The sequence below is a fragment of the Mesoplodon bidens genome (assembly GCF_964165515.1).
Source record: "Mesoplodon bidens genome assembly, chromosome: 10".
Lineage (NCBI taxonomy): Eukaryota > Metazoa > Chordata > Mammalia > Artiodactyla > Ziphiidae > Mesoplodon > Mesoplodon bidens.
In genome coordinates, this window is record NC_138172.1 from 92,234,776 (window position 1) to 92,247,458 (window position 12,683).

Below are 12,683 nucleotides of genomic sequence, written 5' to 3' on the forward strand. Positions count from 1 at the left end.
AGCTGCGCTTCCTAAAAGCTCTAAGACCTGTTTTGCTAACATAGAATGACTAAACTCTATGAGGGGAGGGGAACACTGCAGCTGGTTTTTGTCTTATTTTGTTTAGTATAATTGCTCTATTGCAATATAATTCACATCCCAGGCAATTCATCCATTTAAGGTGTACAATTCAATAGTTTAGTTCAAATTGTGCAGTCATTAACACAGTGGTTTTAGAACATTTTCATCACCCCCAAAAGAAATCCTACACCCATTAGCAGTTACTCCACATTTCCACCCAACTTCCCCAGCCCTAGACAACTGCTAACCTATTTTCTGTCTCTATGGATTTGCCTATTCTGGAATTTCATATAAATGGAATCATACAATATGTGTTTTTTTGTGTCTGACTTCTTTCACTCAGCACAATGTTTTCAAGGCTCATCCATACTGCTACTTGTATATTTCATTTTTTTAAAAAATGGCTGAATAATATACCATTGTATGGATATACAGTTTATTTGTCTATTCATCAGTCGATGGACAAATACACTTCATTTGTCTATCCATCAGTAGCACATTTTGGCTACTATAAATAATGCTGCTATGAACATTCATGTACAAGCTTTTGTGTGGACGTGTTTTCATTTCTTTTGGAAATACACCTAGCAGTGGGTTGCTGAGTGTGACTGTTATTTTTTAGTAAAAAAAAAGAAAGTATTGGTACATATTTCTTAAAATGATTGTTGGATGTATGGGTATTTTTTGTATTGTAATTTTTATATCTTACATATATTTATAAATATTCTCCTGTATCTACTCAATGTTTATTAAAACCAAAAATAACCTATAGAAGAAATAGTTATGCAAGTTTTGAATATGTAATATTGGTCAATGACCTGGGACTACAGGAGGTATTTATTTACACATTCTGTGCAATTTTTCTATATTCCATACAAAATTTGTCTTATAATGTTGTTTTCTTCTTTTCCTACTTAAAACCTGTTCTTCTGGCTCATATTTTTAGATCTATGTTAGTAATAGAAAGAAGTGAATTGAAGCAATTATCCAGACTATTCAGGTCCTCAAGTTTCCTTTCATCTGGACAGTCTGGGTCTGTGAGTGAAATGCAGGAACCCCTGCATTTGCTGACTGATGATCATTTCTATTCCCGTCACCTAAGGGCTCAGAGGGGGATTCACTCTGAGCTCAGTGCCCAGGGGGTGGAACTTTGTTGCTCTTATTTTCACCTCATTCCTTTCCTGCATGATGAAGCATCAGCCACATCACATCTTGCCAGCTATTGACAAGGCAGGCCATGACATCATCAGAGGTGAGGGATCTCATGACACCCCTTCAGCAGTTCAGAGATATCTTCCTGTCTATTCAGCTCTGGCCTCTCCCCATTTAGTCCCATTTCCAATTCTAGCCCCAGTTTGCGGCTCTCTAGGATCTATTATTTGTGCTGGAGAATGCAATGTCCTTTTAAGCTGGCTCTCCAGGCAAAACCTGTTGGTTCAGTCTCATCTGTACTTTCAGCAGCACTTTGAATGGCGGCTGTTCTTACAGACGTCTCTCTGTCCACCCAACTGTATTTCATCTTAACGCAATCTCTGGTTTCCCTCTCATTGGCCTGGTTTATTGTCTCATCTCATCTCTGTTCCTCATTTATACTTCATTTCCTAAGCCCCGTGTACTTTCTCTCCTCACCCACCAATTCTTTTTTTTTTTTAATTTTATTTATTTTTGGCTGCCTTGGGTCTTCGTTGCTGCGCATGGGCTTCCTCTAGTTGCAGAGAGCAGGGGCTACTCTTCTTTGCTGTGCATGGGCTTCTCATTACAGTGGCTTCTCTTGCTGCAGAGCACAGGCTCTAGGGCACGTGGGCTTCAGTAGTTGTGATGCATGGGCTTAGTTGATCCGTGGCATGTGGGATCTTCCCAGACCAGGGATCAAACCCATGTCCCCTGTACTGGCAGGTGGACTCCTAACCACTGTGCCACCAGGGAACTCTCACCAATTCTATTTTGATCAGTGTAAAAGGTTTGTCTATTTAGGGCTGGTCCATCACAAACCATCACGGATCTCTCTCATTATTGTGGGGATACATAACAGAGTGACATGCATTCACATGGGGAGAGTTTATTCATTACCAGAGAACTGAGGCAGACTTTCTAAAACACACATATTATCTGGATCATTGATTTCACTTTCCACTTTGCTCTACCTGGGAAGATGGGATTTTTCCTTAATGTTTGTAGTAAACTAGACTTTGAAAGGAATCAGTAATGAACTACATTAAGCTTGGGGACAAATGTCTAACAAACAATCAATTGAAAATTTGGTCAATAAAAGAAGGTACGTACCTGTGTTTGTAGTCCTTTAAGACCCTGTTAGTGTAAAAGGTGGCTGCATCATTCATCTCCTTGACATAAGGACCGGGTTTGGGGGACTGAGAGAACAGGACCATCACCAAAGCATAGAAAGAAAAAAAAAAAATAGGATAAGAAAGAAAATGCCTTAAAGAAGAAGAGAAGCAATGCAGATGTTGACTTGAAAGTTGGAGGCAAATCTTGCTCTGTAAAATCAGTGAAGCACTTTCCACATGTCAGAACACAAAGCCCTGAACTTCAAAAGGGTAAGAAAGGGCTGATGTATTCAGCCTGAAAGGAATCTTCCTTTCATGTAACAGGCGGAGGATGAAGGAGCCTGAAGGCAGCCATGAGTTCTCCCAAACACTCCACAAACCTGACAAGGTGCAGGGGCGACATTCCAGCCAGACTCACCACAGCTATCCACCCAAGGGCAGGGATGCTTTCGCTGACGGCCGAGAGATGATTAAACATTTTACTCCCCCGGTTTCTCTCTCTGAAAGTTTGGATCTCCTGAATCTTTTCCGATATTGGTTTCAGAAGTGCAGCCACGTCGTTCTGGAAGCAAACATTGAGCACTGTTACTGAGGACAGAACGGAAGCACAGCCCCTCCACCCACGCTGGCCTAAGCAGGGCTACTCAGCACTTGTCATTTGTCAGGGGCTTTCAGAATCCAGCAGACTTTTTTCTTATGGTCATACTGTATTTTCATTTTCTGAAGTATGAAAATTGTGCAGATTTCTTACATTATTAATGCTGTCTCCTGAGACATGGAAAAAATGCAGCAGTACGATACAGTCCCCGTTTTGGAGACCGCTGCATGGAACACAGTGAAACTGAGTGTAGATCAAGTTATATTTTCTAATGGAATGCACAGATCACAGCCTAGAATAACACGTGTCTAAAATCGGGAAAGGTAGAAGTTAGTAAAAGGATATCTTCCTATTCCTGTGGGAAAATGACGTGAGGAAGGGTCCTGGGTTTTTACCTTAATTACTAATCCATGTGAAAAAGTGGAAATCTTTCACTGAGGCTCTCTGTACGAAAATGTAACAGCTTATAATATTTATAGTAACCTTAGTCTGGTTTGGTTTTCAGCATTGTCCTCAGACAACTTGGCTGATGGCTACTCACCCCCCCTCTCACTTCTTTTTTATTTTTTAATTTTTATTTATTTATTTATTTATTTTTGGCTGCATTGGGTCTTAGTTGCTGTGCGCGGGCTTTCTCTAGTTGCGGTGAGCGGGGGCTACTCTTTGTTGCGGTGCATGGGCTTCTCATTGTGGTGACTTTTCTTGTTGCAGAGCGTGGGCTCTAGGTGTATGGGCTTCAGTAGCTGTGGCACACGGGCTCAGTAGCACAGGCTCAGTAGTTCTGGCACATGGTCTTAGTTGCTTCGTGGCACGTGGGATCTTCCCGGACCAGGGCTCGAACCCATGTCCCCTGCATTGGCAGGCAGATTCTTAACCACTGTGCCACCAGGGAAGTCCCACCCCTCTCACTTCTGATTAATTGATTCAACAACTGACTTTTCTAGTCACATAAAAACACTTCTAAAATTATGTGAGCTGAGTTATGAAGTATCACAGAGATTGGTGCTTGTAGCATCTCCCCATAGCATTCTTGACTTTCTTTGGTTTGGAAGAGCAGATACAAGTTATCTGATTTTTTTTTTTTCTCTAAAGAAATAGCAACAGTTTGTACTTCAGCTTTGTAAAAGCAGTTGAAGAGGTTTAGGCAGTATTTTACATAGTCTTTTAAAATAGAAAAGCCCCTTAAAGCTCCTTAATTTCTTTAACCAAGACTTCAGAGGTTCTTAACTGAACTTCAAGGTTCTCAACTTGGGCTACACATTGAAATCACCTGGGAGCTTTCAAAAACAGGCCTGGGGGGCTTCCCTGTGGCACAGTGGTTAAGAATCTGCCTGTTAATGCAGGGGACACGGGCTCGAGCCCTGGTCTGGGAAGATCCTACATGCCGCAGAGCAGCTAAGCCTGTGCGCCACAACTACTGAAGCCCGCGTGCCTAGAGCCCATGCTCTGCAACAAGAGAAGCCACCGCAATGAGAGGCCCACAAACCGCAACAAAGAGTAGCCCTTGCTCGACGCAACTGAAGAAAGCCAGCGTGCATCAACGAAGACCCAACGCAGCAATAAATAAATTAAAAATAAAAACAAAAAACACACAAACCAGGCCTAGGCCCCACCCCCAGAGACTCTGATTTAACTGGTCTGGGGGTGGCCTGGGTTTCGGGGGCAATTGGAAAAGCTCCCAGGTGCAGATTTTAATCACTGCTACAATGGTAGTTTAACATCCTTTAGGACAGTGTTTCTGCCAGGGACAGCAAACCATTAGGGAAGAAATAATGCTCAGCTGCAGTAGCTTCCAGCCCTCACTTCTCCTTCTTGACCCTGTATATGCCCTCCCCTAAAAGAAATGTATAAAGGCTTTGGAATTATAATGACCTTGGTTCAAATCTTTGCTCTGACACTTTATGAGGCCTTGAGCAAACTACTTAACCAAAGCCTTGGTCTTCTCATCTGTAAATCAGAGATAATAATACTTACAGCTTATAGGCTACAGGAGAGGTGACGTCTTAAACCTCTGGCACATGGGATGGACACAATAAACGTTAATTGACTATCATTATTACTATTATTCAGTTAGCTCAGACTGGGGGTAAAAAATATGTTCTCTGTAATACATAATATTCATTTGCCTCAAACAAACAGTCTGTGTACTTAAGATAAGAGAGGCTCCAAATAAACATCCACGTAGGCTAACAGGATTTTAGGGTTACGGGTGTCTAAATTAGGTCTTCTAGTTCAGGTTTTTGACAGACTCAGCTAAGTGGGTCACAATCAGTATTTTAAAAAAGTAACTGAAAGAGAATAGAAAATATCAGAGGGCATTTACATGTATACGGTTGGGTATTTTTTTTTTTGTGGCCACACCGTGCCGCATGTGGGATCTTAGTTCCCCAGCAAGGGAGAGTAAAGGCTCAGGTCTGGATGAGACTGCTTGGGTTCAAGTCCTTGCAAGTCAGTGTACTAAGCTCTAGAACTTTAAACAACTGGCCAAACTTGTCTATGATTCCATGATCACATCTCCAAAATACTGTTGATAATGGCACTCACTTCACATGGCTGTTAGAAGGAGTAAATGAGAGAACATGTCTGTGCTTGGTAAGGAGTCAGGTACATTGTGAGTGCTGGACAAATAGCAGGAGACCTCAAAGATATCTGCCAGTTTAAAAATCTCTGATTGACAAGATTCACTGGCCAGCTCTTTCCTATCACTGACATGCAAAATCAGGAAAAACATTTTCTAACTGAGATCTGCAGATGGAGAAGGCATGTTTTTGTTTGGGAGAAACAAAAAGAAATACAGGGAAAGAAAGCAAAGCGTTCTTAAAGTTCTCAGTGGACTTTTTTTTCCTGTGTTATTGAGAAATAATTGACATACATCACTGTATAAGTTTAAGGTGTAAATATATACAAATCAAACCAGAATGATGGTTTGATTTACATATACTGTGAAAAGATTACTACAATAGGTTTAGTTAATTAATATCCATCATCTGATATAGATACAATAAAAAGAAAAGGAAAAAAGAGTTTCCCCCTGTGATGAGAACTCTTAGGATCTACTCTTTTAACAACCTTCCTACATATCATATAGCAGTGTTAGCTATGGTCGTTACGCTGTACAGTACATCCCTAGTACTTATCTGTAACTGAAAGTTTATACCTTATGACCAGCTTCCTCTGATTCCCCCTTCCCCCCAGCCCCCAGTTCTGGTAACCACAAATCTCTTTTTCTGAGTTTGGTGGGGTTTTGTTTGTTTGTCTAGATTCCACATATAAGTGAGATCATACAGTATTTGTCTTTCTCTGACTTACTTCACTTAGCATAATGCCTTCAAAGTTAGTGGACTTTTAAAATTCTTCCATACTGAAGGCGGTGAAAAACAAAGAAAGGTTGCTGCAGAAGCTAGCCAGGTCTTGTGGAAAATTCATGAATACCTTCCCACCTTCTCATTTTCCCTCTGGCCATTACAAAGGAAAGGTCTCATAGGTGTGACAGGAAGACCCTAAATCAGGGTTGTTATGGGCTGAATGTGTCCTTCCCAAATTCAAATATTGAAGCCCTAACCCCCAGGACCTCAGAATGTGAGTGTACTTGGAGGCAGGGTCTTTAAAGAGGTGCTTCAGTTAAAATGACATCATGAGGGTGGACCCTAAACCAATATGACAGGTGTCCTTATAAGAGAGGAGGATGCACACACTCACAAGGGAAGACCATGTGAGGACACAGGGTGAAGACAGCCGTCTACAAGCCAAGGAGAGAGGCTTCAGAAGCAACCAACCCTACTGACACCTTGATCTCGGACTACCAATCTCCAGAATTGTGAGAATATACATTTCTGTTGTTTAAGCCACCCAGCCTGTGGTACTTTGTTCTGGCAACATTGGCAAACTAATATGAGGGTGTAATGACAGTACAGGAAAAGCAAACACCCCCAAACTCTCAACAAAGAAACAAAACCCCTCTAAACAGTCCCTGCCCCAAACACAGCTCTTCCATTTTCTTGGTGAATGACTGCTAAAGTCAGGTTTAAATGCCCTCCCTGGAATTTCACTCTTTAGAAGGGAAACACTTCCCTCTTCAAGGGATCCTTTTTAGCCCAAATTCAACATCCAATCAAAGGTGCGTTATATAGGTTTTCCCAGAAGGCAGCTGATAGCTGATTTTAATTATGGCAACACTAGTAAAAAGCATCCTAATTTTCTCCAGTGATTTGCTCAGCCATGATATTCTTTTCTTTTCTTTACATCTTTATTGGAGTATAATTGCTTTACAATGTTGTGTCAGTTTCTGCTGTATAACAAAGTGAATCAGCTATACATATACATGTATCCCCATATCCCCTCCCTCTTGCGCCTCCCTCCCTCCTCCCTATCCCACCCCTCTTGGTGGTCACACAGCACCGAGCTGATCTACCTGTGCTATGCGGCTGCTTCCCACTAGCTATCTATTTTACATTTGGTAGTGTATATATGTCCATGCCACTCTCTCACTTCATCCCAGCTTCCCCTTCCCCCCTCTCCATGTCTTCAAGTCCATTCTCTACATCTGCGTCTTTATTCCTGTCCTGCCCCTAGGTTCATCAGAACCATTTTTTTTTTTTTAGATTTCATATATATGGTTAGCATATGGTATTTGTTTTCTCTTTCTGACTTACTTCATCCTGTAAGAGAGACTCTAGGTCCATCCACCTCACTACAAATAACTCAATTTCATTTCTTTTTAAGCCATGATATTCTTGATGTAATGACATTTTTGAGAAAGGCCAGAATATCTGAATTGTTAGTGATATCTGGCCTATTGCCCCAAGGGGAAAAAGAACCAGAAACTGTATATTTACAATGTTAGATAGATTTATTAAGGCCATCTTTGTTTATCTCTAACTTCCCAAGAACAAACTCTAAAGTCTGAGGAGACAGAGTATTCTGGAAGATATTTTATATTGGTTATCTGATGAAAGCACCAAAAAGATTGAGAAAGTTTCCTCCTGCCTTAGTTTGGCAATTGCGTGAAGAACTGTCCTCATTAAAAAAAAAAAAAAAGTAATGTTGAGAGGACTAAGTACAACAGCTTTTATTCTGTGCCAATAGATTTCTTGTGTACTTTAAAGGAGGCTTACATCCTCCAGCTCATCCTGAACTTTCACAGCTGCAATCAAAAACACAGAGAGAACATTCGAGTTGTGGTGTGATTTCCATCAAGGCTGGCCGTGTGGGATATCAGAGGAAAAGCGAATTGTGGGGTGGTGGGGGGCTATTAGAGGAACTTCCACCTGTTTAAGTATTAAGCATGTATTAAGCATACTCAATAAATACAGGTTGAATTGCACTGATGTCAATTAACGCTACAAAAGGGCTTTCCACTGATGGGAGATAAATTTCAGAGGCATCCTGGGTTTTTTTCAATGGTATGCATTGGTGGTAGCTTTTCAGACACAGCTAAAAGCTAGTGTGCTTTGGAATGACTTTAAATTGGCCAATTTTACATAGGCCTCACCCAGATTTATTTTTTAACTTATCACTCAGGTTTCTTTTATTCCGAGAGACTTTTCCCTGAAAGAAAATCATTTTTTAAGACTCATGTGAAGGTTAGCTGAAAAATCTCCCTTGCCCTTCCCCAGGTTTCTGTGGCTTTAACAGAAGGTCAAAATGGCCAAACTGGAGAAGATGCATGTGCAAACTGCACGTTTCCGCAAGTGTTTCCAAGCACTATCTTAGCTCAATGGGGCTGTACTTTGGAGAGTATTTCAGGACTCCATGTCTTTATGACCCTGGTTTCTGCTTTAAAGCTGAAGAGTTGAGACCCATTATCAGCTTCATCTCAGTTTATCAGCAAGCTCTGTAGAAACTTTACCCAAAAAGGAAAACCAGGGCCTCCCTGGTGGCGCAGTGGTTGAGAGTCCGCCTGCCGATGCAGGGGATACGGGTTCGTGCCCCGGTCTGGGAGGATCCCATATGCCGCGGAGCGGCTGGGCCCGTGAGCCATGGCCTCTGGGCCTGCGCGTCCGGAGCCTGTGCTCCGCAACGGGAGAGGCCACAACAGTGAGAGGCCCGCATACCGCAAAAAGAAAAAAAAAAAAAAAAAAAAAAGGAAAACCAAGTTCCCACTCATGCTGTTTTGTAAGGGATGGAACAAATTCTGGGAGTTTGACCTCAAAGACGTGTCATTGAGTAAACTGAAATAAGCTTGTTATTTCTGGAATCCATGGTTCTTGTGTAGTTTCTACATCAGGTAGAAAATGGATCAATCTGCTATTATTTCTTTTAAAATAATTTCTTTTTCTGATTACATGCTCTTTGTGAAACATTGGAAAATAAAGATGGAAAAACATAAGTAAACAATAAACGTCCTTAATTCTACCACACGGAGAAAAACACCGCTAAATGGTGATTTTTTTCTTGTAGATGTAATTATCAGAGATATCTTCAAAAATAACAATTACTTTAAAAATAATGGCTGTTAAGACCATAAGGAATAATCGTAAGAGTTGAATTTAAGCAGTTCAGTTAAAACAAGCAAGCACAGAAACAAATAAAAACCCATCAGTATACTGGCAAGTTCGCTGAAACTATCATTTTTAGAAAGGATGTTTTAAGTACAAATACTACAAAGACATTATTGTTACAACTCAGGCAAACTTAATAGCATTAAAGTAAAAACTGGACTTTTTAATATTTGACTCCCACCTTCATTAAAAAATTCTAAGAAAGCTTATGTCAAGCAGTACATCTTAGCTAACCATACTACCAAATATCAACCACTATTACTTTGGCTTAGTTGTTTTTGTACAAAGTTTTACCAGTTGATTCCATGTGAGTGCATATGAGTATATAGCACAGAAAACATATGGAAAGATACTCATCAAAGTTTTTATTTAACTGTATTGCCTTATCCATATATTTTAAATTTTCTAATATGTATATGCATTTCTTTTGTAATGAAGGGAAAAGTTTTAAAACATACTAACCAGTTTTGTACCTTCAATGGTAGAAAAAATTTCATATACGTGTTATTAAATTTATAGATATCAAATAATATTAAGACTTTCTCAGCATTAGGGAAGTAGCTCTAGGAAAACATGTTCAGAAATTATCAGAATAAATTATTCAGATGAAGAAGAATAGTTAACATTTTTTCAGGCAAAGGTTATCCACATCAGGAACAGTGTTTGCTTCTAAAAATATATCATTTGGGCACATTCTAATAAATGAAGCAATTATTTTCATCATTTTAAGTCAAAAGCAAACTTTTTTTTATCAGAAATGCTAATTTGCATTAACTTGCTTTGGTGCAACTGTAGATATTTCTCTAATTTCCCTTCATTGTTCCTCTAATATGAAAATTTTCCACTGTCCAGAAACATTTTGGAGGTTTCAGAATATCCTCACGATAATACTTTCAGAAACATCTGTACACTTAAGACAACTTGAAAATTTAAAACATTTGCAAAACTGTCACAGAAATCAATCTAAATAAATAAAACTAACTGAGCTCCATGAATGTACGTGATGCTATGGTAGCTGCCATTGTACTGCATTATGACAAATCCCTTGGAAAGTATTTTTATATGTTCTTAAGGCTTTACATTCCACATATATGTCTTATTTTATAATTGTTAAACTCTCTTAAAAGTACACCCAAGGTGGGCTTCCCTGGTGGCGCAGTGGTTGAGAGTCCGCCTGTCGATGCAGGGGACGCGGGTTCGTGCCCCAGTCCGGGAAGATCCCACATGCCGCGGAGCGGCTGGGCCCGTGAGCCATGGCTGCTGAGCCTGCGCATCCGGAGTCTGTGCCCCGCAACGGGAGAGGCCACAACAGTGAGAGGCCCGCGTACCGCAAAAAAAAAAAAAAAAAAGGACACTCAAGGGACTTCCTGGGCAGTCAAGTGGTTAAGACCCCACGTTCCCAATGCAGGGGTCACGGGTTTGATCCTTGGTCAGTGAACTAAGATCCCACATGCGGCACGGTGCGGCCAAACAAACAAACCAGAAATACACTCAAGAATCCCAAAGGCTTTTTTTGCTTTTATTCCTTAAAAATCATTCTTAAAGAATTAAATTCTGCCATTTGCAACAACATGGATGGACCTGGAGAGTATTATGCTTAAAGAAATAATTCAGACAGAGAAAGACAAATACTATATGTTTTCACTTATATATGGAATCTAAAAAATTTAAAAATGAATGAATATAATGAAACAGAAACAGACTCATAGATACAGAGAACAAACTAGTTACCAGAGGGGAGAAAGGGAGGAGGAGCAAGATGGGGAAGGGAATTACGAGGTAGAAACTATTACGTATAAAATAAATAAGATACAAGCATGTAATGTACAGTGCAGGGAATACAGCCAGTATTTTATAATAACTTTAAATGTAATATAATCTATAAAAACATCTAATCACTATATTGTACACTGAAAATAATATAACGTAAATCAACTAAACGTCAATTTAAAAAAAATCATTCTTGGGACTTCCCTGGTAGTGCAGTGGTTAAAAATCTGCCTGCCAATGCAGGGGACATGGGTTCAAGCCCTGGTCCAGGAGGATTCCCCATGCCGTGGAGCAACTAAGCCCATGCGCCACAACTACTGAGCCGCGCTCCAGAGCCCGCGAGCCACAACTACTGAAGCCCACAAGCCAGAACTACTGAAGCCCGCATGCCTAGAGCCCATGCTCCACAACAAGAGAAGCCACTGCAATGAGAAGCCCGTGCACAGCAACGAAGAGTAGCCCCCACTCACCACAGCTAGAGAAAGCCCACGCTCAGCAATGAAGACCCAACGCATCCAAAAATAAATAAAAAAATAAATCTTAAAAAAAAATCATTCTTAAAGAGTAAAAGGAATGAATTGCTTTCCATTATGAACTGCATTGTCTTGATACTTATGAGAGAACCTTCCAACATGCATAAACTCCTACTTAAATTTTTAATACAAATCTATCAACAACCCATTATACTCATCAGCACAGTTTTTCCCAGTAATAATATTTGAAAGACAAACTATTTCAGACATAACAGAAAAGCATACAAAGTAATGACAAGCACCCATATACGTGAAACATAATTTAATATTGCACTGGGGCCCAGGATCATCCCTATGATATCCTTTTACTGACATTTGCCAAAAAAACAGCTGGAAATGCAGAGGTCTGGAGCCTGGGACACAGAACTATTCAGATAGAACCTCAGGGGTAGCACTGAAGCTTGATGTCAAATTGTTGTATTTTTCTCATAAAGGTAGAACAGTTGCAAATTGGGCATTTTTAGTGTAGTCTTTTCTGCCAAAGGATTCAGCAAACCACAGGCTAAAGAGCCTTCTCCAAAGTCATTTTTAAAAACTATTCAGATAACAATTTACACTGTTGCTTATCAATATATTTAAACCTCTCAGAATCATGCAAAGCCTTATTTAGGATTTTGGGGCCATTGACCCAATGAACAATGGACACTTCCTTGTCAGTTCCCATTTCCTGTTTTTTGTCTTTGCCACTGTTCACAAGTGTGAGCCCCACCTGTCATCATTTTTAGTTTTTGTGCGCAGTATCTGGGGAAGCCCTCACTCTAAAACCTAAAATTTATTCATCAGAACAAGAACACAGTTTTGCTGATGTGATACGTGGGCCACAATTTTCTCTAAGCTCTCAATGTTTGACTTGTCTCAGAATGGTAGGTATGTGATATAAAAAGTCAAGTTCAATGGATATCTACATGTATACACAGTAACCCAAATAGTTTGTATC

General features: G+C 40.2%; 1 protein-coding gene across 2 annotated transcripts in view; it reads right to left on the reverse strand.

Moving 5' to 3' along the window:
• CAP2 (cyclase associated actin cytoskeleton regulatory protein 2) overlaps positions 1-12,683 on the reverse strand; it is a 136,906-nt gene that overhangs the window by 35,516 nt on the left and 88,707 nt on the right. For both annotated transcript variants that reach the window (XM_081245987.1, XM_081245988.1), the window contains 2 exons: positions 2,764-2,907; positions 2,344-2,429 (listed from right to left, as the gene is read on the reverse strand). In XM_081245987.1, coding sequence (XP_081102113.1) covers positions 2,344-2,429; positions 2,764-2,907 — 230 coding nt within the window. The remainder of the gene's footprint in view (positions 1-2,343; positions 2,430-2,763; positions 2,908-12,683) is intronic.